The sequence below is a fragment of the Condylura cristata genome, unplaced genomic scaffold (genome assembly GCF_000260355.1).
Source record: "Condylura cristata isolate star-nosed mole 26May11 unplaced genomic scaffold, ConCri1.0 scaffold00030, whole genome shotgun sequence".
NCBI classification, from domain to species: Eukaryota; Metazoa; Chordata; class Mammalia; order Eulipotyphla; family Talpidae; genus Condylura; species Condylura cristata.
Genome location: NW_004567131.1, coordinates 12,358,519 through 12,373,220, shown reverse-complemented (window position 1 = coordinate 12,373,220; position 14,702 = coordinate 12,358,519). Strand labels below are relative to the sequence as shown.

The 14,702-nt window shown below is 37.3% G+C and overlaps 1 protein-coding gene across 1 annotated transcript in view; it reads right to left on the bottom strand.

Annotated features, from left to right (window-relative positions):
• Window positions 1–16: 16 nt before the first annotated feature.
• Window positions 17–14,702, bottom strand: part of FAM208B (family with sequence similarity 208, member B) — a 35,149-nt gene continuing 20,463 nt past the window's right edge. The window contains exons 13-18 of the mRNA XM_004691221.2: window positions 10,359–14,159; window positions 6,595–6,720; window positions 5,831–5,984; window positions 4,916–5,021; window positions 2,746–2,927; window positions 17–2,083 (exon numbers count right to left, since the gene is read on the bottom strand). Of these exons, the coding sequence (XP_004691278.1) occupies window positions 1,968–2,083; window positions 2,746–2,927; window positions 4,916–5,021; window positions 5,831–5,984; window positions 6,595–6,720; window positions 10,359–14,159 (4,485 nt within the window). The 3' untranslated portion in view covers window positions 17–1,967. The remainder of the gene's footprint in view (window positions 2,084–2,745; window positions 2,928–4,915; window positions 5,022–5,830; window positions 5,985–6,594; window positions 6,721–10,358; window positions 14,160–14,702) is intronic.

Here is a 14,702-nt window from a genome sequence, read left to right as displayed (position 1 = left end):
CCTTGCCTTCACTCAGTACAGCTAAAACTAGGGAAGAGATGCTAGAATAGGAGATGTGTGCCCAGTCATGATAGCACATGAAGACTCAAATGCGGATGAGTAAAACTGTTCATATCTGATTTCACTGTCAGTAGACCCCAGGTTATAGTAATATTATATAACAAGATACTTCAGAGGACTTTCAGGTATTCCTAGTGGTAGTTTAGAACAAGCATTCTTTTCCATACAGATACAAGTTGCCTTTAATAGTTTGCTGATAGCAACTTTTTAATAGGTGTGTCCTGTCCAGTATAATAAGTATCTCTGCTGATTGTTTCAAGTAATTTAGATTGTAGTTAGGAATGGTTCTTACTGGTACCTCCATTCTTTATAGTGAGGCCTTACTGTATGCTATAATTATATCTCAGCTGAATGAGGACATTTATAAACTATTTTCTCAGGCTAAATAATGGTTCTCAACAGTTGTCTGAAAGAAAGCCTAATAATCTGTTAAAGGAATTAGGACAGTAATTCTGATTGAGAAACTGAGCTAACAATAATAATTTAGGCAATCTCACTGACCAGACAATCTATTGTGTGAGGGGCGGGGAGGTGCTATCCTATATATTGATGTTTATTTAGCAGTATTTCTGACCTTTAAACCACTTGATGCCAATAATATCTTTCTAGCATGACAACCAGAATTGTCTTCCTGGGACACAAAATGGAACTGTATCTGCATTATATTTCTTCTGTCATTACACTTCCATTTGTGAACTAGTAATGCAAACAGAGGCATTAGTTTGGTTAGTAAACAAAAGAAGGAAAACCCAAGATATTTTCATGTTCTTTCGTACATACTCATAGAATAAACATGTCATCAGGCCTCACTGTAGGCCAGGTCATGGGTGGGTGACAAAGACATAGTCTGGAGGAGACACAGTATATGTTGTATTAAAACAGAAAAGATGTAGAAATAAAAAGGATGGTCTTGTGGGTAGTGGAAGACCTTTCAGCAAGGGGAAGTTGACATTTCAGGCATAATTTGTGAGAAGTGTCAGACAGTGTGTGGCAGATACAGGAATGAATGAATGTCAACTTTCCTTTAGTGACTTCAAGTTAAGTGGACTAAAATCTGCTAAGATTTCCAGTACAATTTCAACTTTCAAGTCACTACAGAAACAGTTAATTGCATTTTTAGCTGTCTTTATTAAAAAATGAAACCAAATTAGTTACAAAAAGTTGTTTCAAATTGATACTGTATATGTATCTTACAAATGTTTTTGCTCGGTTTTGAGAAATTCTAGTATCATAAATAAATTTATTTTCTCCCCCAGAGAGATGATTTTGTAGTTCTATTTACAAAAGCTGAGTGAGTGAAAAATGAGTTGTAAATTTGTACCATTCAGGAAAAAATGCTTCAAGTAGTGTTTTGAGTAACAGTCAATAAAACAGTTAATAGTTTCTATGAAGGTGATAAAATCTTTAAAACACCATATGACATGCATTACATTATGCCTTTCTAATTAACATGCAAAAACAAAGCTACTGGTTAAAATACTTGTTATGACACAGTAAACATTTTCTATTTTAGCAAAGCATTTAAAAAAAACCAACAAACTTTCTCCCAAGTTGTAGCAACACTGATTTTTCAAAGAAAAAAATAATTTATTGTTGGCATCACAGATGTCTAGGCAAACTGCAGCTGAATCACCTGGATAAAGACAAAATTGGTAAGAACGCTGTCTAATGGGGAAAGAATATGTCTAGGTTAATTATCTACTACATCTGTCAAGTTTACTGCCAGGTGAAAAGGCACATCATTTCTGACAAATAACAGGTAGTTTCAAGTAGACTGGTTATTTCATTAGTGGATCCTGAAATCCTCATTTATGCCAAATCAACAAACAGTTCCATGGGTAAAAACATGAACAGAAACAAATGTCACTAACTGCTTCAAGTCACACGTGAGAGTATATAAGGTGTTCTTACCAATAGCTGGTCCTAAATGGAGCTGCTACTTTTTGTATTTTTTCAATAAAATTATTTACATCTGTGACAAGGATGCCGCTATTTTCAAAGATTTCTCTGGAGACAAGCTTTTCTGTAAAAAAAAAAAAAAAAAAACTTTTGGAGAAAACATTAGGAGAATCCCTGTACCCCATTTTAAGAACTGTTTGGGATTCTGAGAGCAGCTGACACCACTGATTAAGGATTTGAGGGCTAGTTACTATTTTTTTTTTTAAAGATTTATTTATTTGTGCATACAGAACTGGGGTACAGGCCAGAGGCTCATGGGCGGTGAGAGGCCTCACCAGAGACAGTGGGGAGCAGAACTGGCAGATCGACTAAGTACACTGCTGAGGGGAGCAGCGGGCGGGTCAGGAGAGGTCTGCTGCTCGATGTGGTCACCTCCGGGGCAGGAATGGAACTCATGCGGAGCCGCTTTAGATTCTCAGTGCTGTGCCACCAGGGATGGCCCGCCAGTTACTATTTTTAAAGCTTGAGTCACATAAAGCTAAACATTTAGAAACACTAAGTATAAAATCAGTACTATAGGTGATTAAAAAACTAAATGACAAAAGCCACAATGCCCTTTTATCACCCTGACTGTAATGCACATTTAAAAATACACTAGGCTAAAAGTTTATTCTTGACAGCCAGTATTGAAAATATCCACCTATCTGACGTGCCAATCATCTGTAGAATAGAGCTATTTGGGTGTTGAACTAACTAATGAAAACAGAACTCTGGCTGTGAATTTACCTGTTAGGAAGACAGCAAACCTGGCACGTATATGCTGAATTTGCAGATTTATCAGGCATTTCAAATGTTCTGCTTTTGGTGACGATCGAGTGTCACACTGATGATAATGAAGCAATTCAATGATATTTGCACTCTGGTAAGATTTCAGTATTAAGTTCTTTTTATGTGCAGATGGATCCACTCTGGAAAAATACATAGAAATAGTAGCTACCTTAGTATATGTTTATGAATAAAGTTAATTTTCCTACATCTTAGTTGTTTCATTTTGTTCTCTTCAGTAAAGTTACTTACTGTAATTTCTTGTGTTAAAACTTGTATGAGATCCTTGTTTGCTTCCAAGATATTACTGTCACATTCCCTTAAAACATTGCAGATATACTTACTACTATTGTAAATACAGATTAAAACAAGCTACAAGGGCCTCATTTTGAGATAGAGGGAAATCTACACACTGTTCTGGTCTGTCCAACATCAACTTAGCAAACCTTTCATTTATATAGAAATGGCTTCAAATCTTAAGTTTCTTTAAAACCTCAATTCTTAGATGGTTTTAGTCCGATGATCAACTTAAATTCTACAGCAGCTAGACTCTCCTTATTTTCTCACCTCAAAATCTCTTACTTGCTTTCTTTCCACTATTAAATATCTTTACCTCTGCTCTTGATTCCATTTCTCCAGTCTTTTCCATTACTTACATCCTCTCTTATTTACTGGAGAAAACCACAATCAGGTATTCCCACAACTCGTGACAAGTACTAGTAACATCAAGATGAACTTTAAGGCTTTATCCTTGGTATAATGTGAATATATAATGATTAACTGCCAACTATAGTTTGATACTTTTATATAAAGAGATTTCATGTTTCTACTGATTATATTGTATATTTTTGTATATTAAAAAAATGTATACAGTGCTTCCACATATCCTTATATCTGCCTAGAAATGGGTTTGAGGCTGGTTTTATAGTTTCTGATAGCCACCCATGGCTTTAAACATCTTTGCTGAGAATGGTTTTTGAAAGTTAGAATTTTTTTGGTTTATTAAGTTCCCCCAATTGGGGGTGAGGAAGTTAAGTAAAGCACTCTCATTATACCTATTAGCACTCTCATTATACCTGTTATGTGCCAGCGGAATATGTCTGTTTATCCAAGTCCTATAAATGCTAAATTTCTATTTAGTAATTTTAATTTTATAATTTTAGTGTCATGTAGCATCTTAGAATTTTAATTTACTAAAGTTGAACTTTTTCTTTGTGAAGTATTAATAACCGTTGTCTCTTTCCCCCCACCTTTTGTGGCCATATAATTTGTTGGTTCTACCCCTACAGCTTTTTCTCATAGATAAAAGCTTTTCCTGTTAAAATCTCTCAGTCATCTGTAAAGATCCTGTGCAGTTTTACAATTTCAGCTGAAAAAGTATAAACATGAAAATATCCCAGGGGTGAGCCAGCTTCACAACTCCCTCCTTGTTTGACCAGGGTCAGGTCTGTTGTCCTCTCTGTGCTTTACCTTCATTACAGTAATTTTACTGACCTAGCTCCTGTCCATATAGAGAGGAGATCGTGGAAGAAAAACACCCAACAGCTGTCAAGTCCAGGCTGTTGGAGCTCCCATTCCCAGTTCTAGTCTCCCTTTCCAAGTCTCACTAGAACCTGAAGGTATCTCTATGATCAGAAGAGGTGGCCGGCACGCTCTAGCCAGCACATAAGAAAAAAAAAAAAACTTAAAACATCTGAACATTGTCATTTAATGGTAAAATTAAGTTCAGAATACATTCTGGTTTCAGTTTTTCCATTCTTAAAACGGACAACATGACAAAATCTTAAAATCAATGTATAAGCTCAAGATTTATTTTTTATAGTTCAGGGTAGCTGCAGAACCTCAAAGTCTGATTTCCTGAAACCTACTGGTCTAGGAAGTGCCTATAGTGAATATAGTTACAATATGTCACTTTCTTCACTGGCTATCCTGCGAAAATAAAACCAACCTAAATACTGTGTTTGCAGATGTAGGTGATTCCAGCACAAACCAAACATGTTGCAGTCCTTGAGTAACACTTCTAGAGCACTGAACATTCATGGTGAGTCACAGTATTTTCACCCTTGGCCCATCAGGGGAAGAGTGACCCCACAATGTACAAAAGCTGCACCTCACATTAAGATCTCCTTACCTTACATCTTCTTTCAGCTTTTTATATTCCCTATAGTGAAGCAACCACTTCCATCTTCCATTTCCATTTAGCTTCTCCAGAATTTTAACAATTTCTTTTAGTTGAACTACAGAGTAAGTTTGGTAAGAGAGAAGATGTGTTTTAGGGTTTGTGGCTTATATAGTCAAAGCAATTATTACCCGTAAAAAATAAAACACTATGTTTGAATATATCATCACTGCCACTTAAGTAGCTGGGCAGGAGTACCACATTGCATTCAAAGACTCAGCAAACCATGGTCCCTCAATTCAGTCTTGCCTATTCTTAACATAAGTAGGAGAGATGAGGATAGAAAGAGCAATGAAAGCTCTCTACATTCGTGGAGGAAAAAAAAAGAGGTGGGTCAGTTGGGTGTAGGTATCTAAACAATCTACAGATGTATTTTCCTGTGAAATTTGCTGTTCTAAGAAATTATACACCCATGTTCAAGTAGATAATCAGGAAGAATTTTGGTATCAATTTTTTTTTTGGGTTCCATGAGATGATGACAACAGAAATGGAAAAGAGGGCTGGTTTTAGACAAATAAAACTAACATACAGCTGACTTGCCTTGGTAGGTAGACTAATGAAATGTAAGAAAATTTCTTTTTAAGTTTTATGAGTTGGCATTTAGCTGTATGATGGAGGAAGAAACTTAGAAACAGGTGTAGTGATGATAATCGTTTAGAAGAAGCTAAGAGCAAGTACATTGGGAATGAGAATTACACCCAACTTTGAGTAGTGCTTAGCATAGTAAATGGTAAAAATCATGTACTCGGTAGTTGTTGACAGCCATCATACTGAGTTGATAACTTCTTTATGATGCCATGCTATTTTGGGTCACTGTATGAGAAACTGATCTGACTAGATTTTAAACAAGGAAAATAAAAGACTAACCTAATGTTAAAGTTTCTAATATTTTATCATCTGATACCACAAAACCGCCTGTTTGAAATAGCTCTTGGTAGGTATAATTGAGAACATCTTCAGGATTGTCTACTCCCATAAAGATGACATTGGGAAACTGCTTCAGCTTCAGCAAAGAAGGAATCTGTTAAATATAAGAAGTGCATTACTTTCTGTCAGTGGGTTTCAAGATTCAGAAACAGGTGAAAATATCTTTAGACTTGCAGACTATTAACTCTGCCACATAAAAGAAATACTAACTTAGTTCATCAATGTTCTAAATTTTAAAATTAGTTGATTAAAAGTAGTATACAGTTCTCAAAGGCTGGAGTTAATGGATGAGAAAAATGAAGCTGACTTTTTGGGGACCTGTAAAGTAATGAGGCTGTTGAGAAACTTCATGGACAACTGGTGCTGTATGGTTCAACTACCACCTTCTATCAGGACTGCATACTTATAAGTTAGAACCTCCTAGAATAAGTAACAGTTAAGTTCTACTTTTCCTTTTAAAGCAAGATCTATTAACTTTAGATATCAAAACATGCAGATTTATATCTCAGGTGAGGAAATTGACACCTACAATTTGTCTTCTAAGTAGCTTAGTAATATAATAAAAAATAGCCTACAACGTCCATTATTTTCTCACTTAGTGATAATGCATTTTAAATTCTTCCCTGAATTAACATGTTGAGTCTCATAATTACAAAACATAAAATTCCTGTAACACTTGTCTTTAAAGATATTTCCAAACCTACTTGATGCAAATATGATGATATATCTTCATTTCTGATGATGACTATTAGTGTATCATTCTCTCTCTGAAAAGCTTGACAGAAATGCTGAGGTTCAATTTCTGTATGACCTCCTTTTTTCAGAATGTTCTGAAAGATTACAAAACAGCCATTATAAATGCACAGAATTACTTTTATAGTCTACTAAAAACATCAAGAGTACATCTTTCCTGCTGTTACATCCTAAAACAACATAAAATGGCACTTTATTACTCACCAAATTTCATGTGTAGAATGACGACTCTTGGGTATCAGAACTGAATTGAGGATTTTACTTCAAAGACAATGTATAGTAAACATTTTATGCCCAAATGTATAAAAAGCTGATTTTTATTTAAACATCAGACTAATATACATAGCTTTCAAACCTCTTTGGTAAGGGAACTGCTGGAATGCACAGGTATTTACAAATGCCAATCTAAACATTTCTAAAAACTTTCAAATAATACAGTATCTATGGATTTCTTGGGGTATCATTAATAGGGACCAATTTTGAAAAGGCAACTGGCCCTTGGCAATTATGTAATGTGAATACCTAAATTAATTTGGGCATAGGTTATTCAAATGTGATGGGAATTGTAAAACTTCAAGGTTCACTCCCTTACACAGAACAGCTCTGAGGAGCCTGGAATGGGAGGCTCAGTGCTTAGGTTCATTCCTCTGTAGTTACATGACATTGCTATCTGAAGGATTTGGATGTTTCCATTGCAAACCTCAATGTCCCTAGTTACGCCAAAAGCAGTAATGTCCAACCATCACTTTCTTTGTAAAAATAAGGCCTGACTGGTCTCCCTTGGATCTCAAAATGACTCAAATTTTGTCTATTTCAATTCATCACAAAATTAAGGGCACTATATTTTCAAAGAAATACCTACAGAGATTAAGAATGTGTTAACAGGATCCACTGTGATCTAAATACAAATCACCTTTTACTAATAAACTATTTTAAAAACTCATTTTGTGATTATGTTTGACATTTTATCAAATTCAGAGGAGCTCTGGGTTATTTTGTCATGCACTACACATTTCAGCAAAAAAGGAAATCACAAATCTTTTGCATCATACAAATAAATAGGGTTGTCAGGCCCCTGTGACTGCTTCAGGACTCTTAAGACATACTAGTTTTACCTTTGCACAAATTATACTATTTTCTGCTGTAAATAGTGGCCACATGATCAAACATCATGAACAATAGATTCACTATTGAAACAATACAAACTTAACATTGCTATAATCTCTCCTATGGGGAAATCAGCATCAGTTATGCTTTGTAAGAGTGCGAGAACTAAGATGTTGAACTGTTGTTTTTGAGAAGGAAGCAGAAGAAATCAAGTACTTTTTGTTACTGTTCAGTGTGGTAAAACAGAGACTGATGCTCAGCCAATCCCTGATTCATTTTAGCATGTGTCAGTATAGTATATATAACTAGCCTTTCAACTTTGATTGAAAATCAACTTTGACTGAAAAAAGTTAACTTCTAGGATAGTTTTGGAGGCCAAGATTAAAAAAAAAAAATTACACTCATCAGATGTCACATTCTACAAACATTTTTAGATTTTAATGTTACTTAGTAATTAAATGGATTTATCATGGGACATTTATTATGTGACAGTCTGGATTTACCACAGTTAAGTATCAGAAGTGTTAAACTCTGAACAAATCTGTTTGTTCAGGGTGATGAAGTTGACCTCCTGATGGCTGCAATAGGGCGTTGGCAAATAATGGCAAGTAAGACTGGGACAACCTGGTGGTGCTAGAATGAGATTGGAGGGATGTGCACTGATTTTTGCTTTTTAATCACAGATGGTGTGTGTATGCACAAGTTTCTCCTGTTTCTGTGCTGAGATCACTCTCCAGATGAGAGACCTAATGTTGAGATCATGCTCCCAAATATATTCTCCCCTAAAAAGAATTACATCTCCTTTAAGAAATGACTGAGTTCAAGGCTAGGACAGGAATAATATAAGATCAGCCTGTAACATCAGCTTGTCCAACAAAGGAAGAAACTGTCCAAAGAATTATGAGGACTTTTCAAAAGAACACAGAAGACAGCTTAATAATAAAGGAATCCTACAAGCTGAGTCTGAGGCAATTAAATAAGAACCAGATGGTAACTGAATAAAATGTGGAACATGGGTCCACATTGATATAGCCAACAAATGAATAAATAAATGGTGGAAAGGAAGCTCTTCCCTGTGGCAGAATTCCAAGTAACGTACGTTCAAGAAATGATGGAACTGGAATGTTACCACTTGGGAACCATCAAATTTTAACTGATTCAGGAAAGAACTGGTGAATGCTAAATCTGGTGGATCAAAGTCAGATGAGGCGCCGGATATTAAGAGTCTCAAGTATGCCCCTACTTAACTACAATATGCTTAGCAGTTAACTTTCCAGTGGAGAACCCCCCAGACATCATCTTAACCAAGTGAAAAAATAAATACACTCAAGAATGGGCCTAATCAACATCATGTGAGTCCTGAGCTGGTTCACTGAGAAACACAGGATCACATCTGGGGTGTTCTTACCTAAAATGCCTAAATAATGAGGGAACAACAGATGAAAATAAACTGAAAGAAATTCTACCTGATAACTAGCCTATAGTCTTCAAAATTACCAAGGTCACAAAGGAATGACAGGAGCTATTCCAGGGCGATGGATACGGAAAAAGAGAAGCAAACACAACACGTGATGCTGGGTGGTTGGTGGCCTGTGAGCTGGACAGGAGCTGTGTTTATGTAGCTTCTTGACTTTTAGGTAGCATTGTGCTCACTGTCCTTGTACTTAAGTAACACACACTTCTACTATAAAGAGTAATGAACAGCATCTGCAATATGGTTAAAACAATTCAGATCTGTTAACAGTGGGATAGTCTAGATGAACAATACCATTTCTGCAATCTTCTTGTCAATTAAAAAAATTTTTAAGTCAAAAGGGAAAAGGCTTTCTCCAAAATAGAAATTTTGACATATTAAAATGAAGCCAAAGGTAAACTGAGAGAAGCCTGGTTCCTAACGATTAAAATTTTATCAGAGATACAACACTTAAATTTATTAGTATCATTAAAATTTAAATTTTTTAAAAGTCAAAAGAGGTCCCTCTTAACTAGTCACACTGATGGACACTTACATATTTAATGAAAAAAAAGTAGGCCCTCTCTGGTGGCGCAGCAGGTTAAAGCACAGCACAAAGAAGCTAAAGCCACTTCCGCATGAGTTCAATCCCCGCCTGCCCGGGAGGTGACCACATGGCGCCGCAGACCTCTCCTGACCCGCCCGCTGCCTCCCTCAGCAGTGTACTTCGTCGATCTGGCTGTTCTGCTCCCCACTCTGTCTCTGGTGATTCCTCTCACTGCCCCTGCACCTCTGGCCTGTACCCCAGTTCTGTATGGATAAGTAAAATAAATTTTTTAAAAATAAAAAAAAAGCAACAACCTATTTTAACTTTGGAATATGTTTGTGCTTACACTTGAATTATCAGTATGTCAGCACTGGTAATTTTTTTGTGAAAATCAGTCACACCAATTCTGGAACATCAGATAAATCTTCAAAGGTACTACCATTGGTAGAACCCTATATCATAACATTTAGCATATGAATAAAAATTTGATTGTGAAACTCAGATACCACCAGAATTTCTTTCTGGAACCAAGAATGCTAAATCTATTTTAAAATAAGCTAAAATCAGAACAGCAATCAAAATAACAAACTATAAGAATGTCACTTTACCTTTGTTCTTACAAAGAATGATTCATCCTCTGTCTCAACGAGGTAGAAAAGGAAGGTACTTTTACAAGCCTCTTTCACAACACTTTTTAGCTTGATATGCAAACTGGTACACAAGTCAGTAATCATGTCTTCATAGGAAGCTGACTGTGGGAAAGATGCGCACATCTCCTGAGATGTGGCTCTTCCAGAAGCAACACTTGTCTCTTTATCTTGAAAAATGACTTGGTTGCTGTTCATCATCACTTTATTGAATTCAGCATATTCATTGAGAATAAGTGAAATATCATTCCGGGATTCTTTCAAAGTACTGTTGTATTTCAGTTTGTTGAGGTGGAATGAAACACCATGATTTCTTTCAGAATTTGTAAGGTGATTCGTATAGTGACCACCTCTCCCCTCCCAAAAGGAAGGACCGTCCAAACTGCTGTGTACATGGCCTCTCATGTGTGGACTCTGTGGTCTGGCATCCGAGGGCATGATTGTCACTATCAGGGGACTCCTGCTCCGGGGCACAGGAAGCAGAAGAGGAGACTCGGGTATTTTCGTGAAAGGGAACATTCCAGCAGTGATTTGGAGAGGTGACTCCTTTGGAAAGATGTTAGTAGAAGAGTGCTGAGAATCACCATCCTTTACAATTTGTTTCAGTTTATGTGCAAAACGCAGATACTCCAGATCTAAAGTGTTCTGGGTCAGGTCGTCTGCGACCTGCCAAGTGTTTGTCCAAGAGCTGAGCAGGCCACACTTTGCAGTGAGACTAGGGTGCCTACTCAGGCTGTGTAGGGTCCGAGTGGTGTCCTGGAACTCTTTAGTTATGGTGAAGTTAGCATAAGTCCTGGGGATGCCATGAGGGTCTCGGATCTGAATGTAACGTGGTGCACACTTTTCTTTCTTTAATCCAATGTACCAGCTTCTGGGAGGAATGCTGGTCTCTAACACTGGAACTTGCTTAGAGTAACCCCAACCTTCATGATCACCACTGTTTAAGCACAGGACGGTGTCATAAGCACCTTTTTTGTTGGTGTGACATTGCAAAGTACAAGAATCCTCCATGTCAAATTTGGGATTTCTACAATCACCAAAAGAGTCTTCATCAGAATCTCCCGAAAGTGGTTCATAATGGATGTCAAAATTTGCATTGCTATCCATGTCTCTACCCAGAGCTCGAGTGTCCTCCTTGGCCCTGTGCCCCTCACCTGCCATCTTATTTTCTGTCTGTGTTTTCCAGATTCCATGAACAAGAGGGTCACTGGATTTAGAAGCAAAGGAAACAGAAGGGTCTTCATTGATAATCTTTCCACAGGGGACTGCTGTGTTCTGGTAAAAGCCAGCATACACAGGGGAGAGTCCATCATTCAGTGGATCTTTTATTTCACATGTTGACATAGCTCGCAGCCCATGGACTGTTTTCTGTTCACCTTTTGGAGATAGGGTGTTTAATTCTGAGTCAACAACTACATCTTTAGATCTTTCATGTAACTCAGCTTTAGTTTCACCAATTTTAAGTAAACTGGCCATTCTGACTACTGATATTTCCTGTGTTTGAACCCCTGTCTCTCCACTTATGGGTTTGGTACAATGGGTTAACATAGAACCATCTGAGGAGGAAGTCAGTTTGGAACTCTCTAGGCGCCTGTGTACCTGTGATAGATCAATCCCATCAATTGAGTTGGGGTTTAAGGACATAACATGCATGCAATTGCCTTCATTTGTTTTGAAATCATGGCTCAAGAGATTTTTCTTAACGCTTTTAGGGCTAGTTTGTTGTTGTAATGATATATTCACTACATCATTTGGAGCAGTTACAGAAACAAATGTGTCAGCCAAAGTTGTATTTTCAAGAATGTTTCCAGGTCTAAATGGAAACTCACTGGTTTCTAAGACAAGATGCTTTAAGTTTGAATTTCTATTCTCTACACTAATCGGCTGCAATGGACTTCCTGACCTTACTCGCTTTTCAAAAGAAGGCTTGCAGTCATCTCTGCAACTGGTTGCTGGGGCAGCCCTGTTTGATGCTGTGTCACAGCAGGATGTTTTTTCTGAGAAAGAGAAACTTTCATCACATTCACTTCGAATAATTTTGTCAGTGACTTTACTTGGGAGGGTTAAATGTTTATTTTTTCCTTCTGAATGATTATTTAATACTAGAGGTGTTTCAGCAGAAAGCTGCATCTGTTGTACCTGAGTTATATTTTCTTGTCCCATTGGATGGCTAGGATGAACAGAAAGATTTTCTTTCTCATTTATAGCCAAATCTCCTGACTCAACCTCGAAGTATTTGCCATTTTTCTCACATAGAGACAAAGCCTGAGATGGTCGTATTTCTTCAGCTAGCACCTGGGGGTCAGGACTAGAAGCTGGAGACACTTCTTCAATTAAAGAAGCAAAGGTAAAGTCTGAGGGAATATGAACTTCCTCCATGATCTCAAGAGTACAACTTTCCTTAGGAACTATTAAAGTAACTGGTTGGGAATTATCACTTTTTCCCTCATTTTCCAATGGTTTATTTGACACTGTAGGATACACTGATATATAACTAGCAGAATTCACCTCAATGTTTTCTTTGCACATTGCCTGTTCTGGCTCAATGGTTTCTTTAGTCATATCCTGGAATTCTACATTTGTTAATGGGGCCTCTAGATCTTGTTCTATTTTTCCAGATGACACTACTTCTCTGGGGCTCGTGGGTGGTGATATGGTGAGATTTAGGTCAATGTCAGAATCTTCCTCTGGTAACTCTAAGCTGATCTCTTCATTTGTAGACTGACTAGTTTGCCTGGTAAATGCTGAGTTAAATGATTCAAAATTCAAATTTTCACTACTTAGAGCACTCTTGTCATTCTTTAATTCTGAAGAGACTTCTGACATATTACTACCTGATGAAATGCTGTTAAGAGAGTAATTTTTTCCCAAGGTGGCAGAGGCTGATGATGAGACCGCTTCTTCAACCTGCAATGGCTCTATAATCTCTTCTGAAGATACACCAAAGGCATTCGGGGTCTGCAGCAAAACTTCTTGAGAGAGTTCTGTGTCTTCTCTGGGTAACAAGTAATTAGAACTTTTAATTAATGATAATGCCTCCATTGCCACTGGATTAGATGATGACGATGAGCCTGGAATAGGCTGTAATGAACATTTTTCTTTAGCAAATATCTCTTTACTTAAAGAAGTAGCACAAAGATATTTAGTGCCTTGTTGTCCAGGCACTGCTAGAGATGAAATGTCCTTAAGACCTTTTATTTGTTGTGGCTTTTCAAATGCGGATACAGGATGCTGAAGACTTGCAGCAGGTGATATTTGTTTAGTAAGTTCCATATTAAAGGCTGTAGGTTTCTCAGCTCTATTTATAGCTTCTGCCTCTACCGGTACATAGGCATTTTTTTCAAAAGTGAGAGTAACTGGTTCCAGATTAATCATTACATATCCTGTTTTATCATCCTTCCTTTCCAATGAAGGCTGACAATCTTTGCTCATGGGGTTGCTATGCTGGATAAGCTCCTGTAAAGCACCAGAATTTTTACATACTGTTGAATGAAAAATATCAACTTTGCCTTCAAGCGTGTTGTGCACAGACTTTTGACAAATAACTGAGTGACTGCTGAGGCCATCATAACTTTTGGTGACTGTGGTTTGTGTGACAGTATCATTGTCAGGAGTCACTGTGATGTCATCAAGTGGTTTAAAGGTTTTACCTTCACCAGAGATAGAAGGAATAGAAGCTTCAGTACTTCCAATTTCAGTAAGCACAGGACTGTAAGTCTCTGATTTATTTGATGATTCTTGTTTGGCTTTCCTACCAATTACCTGAAATGACAAAAGTAAAGGAAAAAAAAAAAATCAGGAGTCTTGGAGGCTTCCCTGCTGGCACAAGAGATTAAGTCGCAGTACTGTCAAGCTACCACCATCCACTAAACCATGAGAAGCATGAGTTCCATCCCAGCCAGGGAGTGACCCACATGGTGCAGTGGACCTCTCATGCCTTGCTCGCTGTTCCCCTCAGCAGTGTGTTTCAGTAGATCTGTCTGTTCTGCTCCCTGCTGTCTCTGGTGAATCCTCTTACTCCCTCCACACCTCTGGCCTGCACCCCCGTTCTTGTAGGCATAAATAAAATCTTTTTTTCAAAAAAAAAAAATCCAGTCAATTTGGTTATTTGGTTATTTAGCATTTATATACACAAGTGAAGAACTGATCAATTTTAGTTATTTTGAATCTTCCAATTTATAAGAATATCATAGGATAGAGATCAAGCCACCTCTTTAGACAGGTTTAAAATAACCTCCAAACAGGAGTCTGTTATACACAGATAAGAATTCCAAAACTTTGTTAGCTGCCCAGCCTATTTATTAT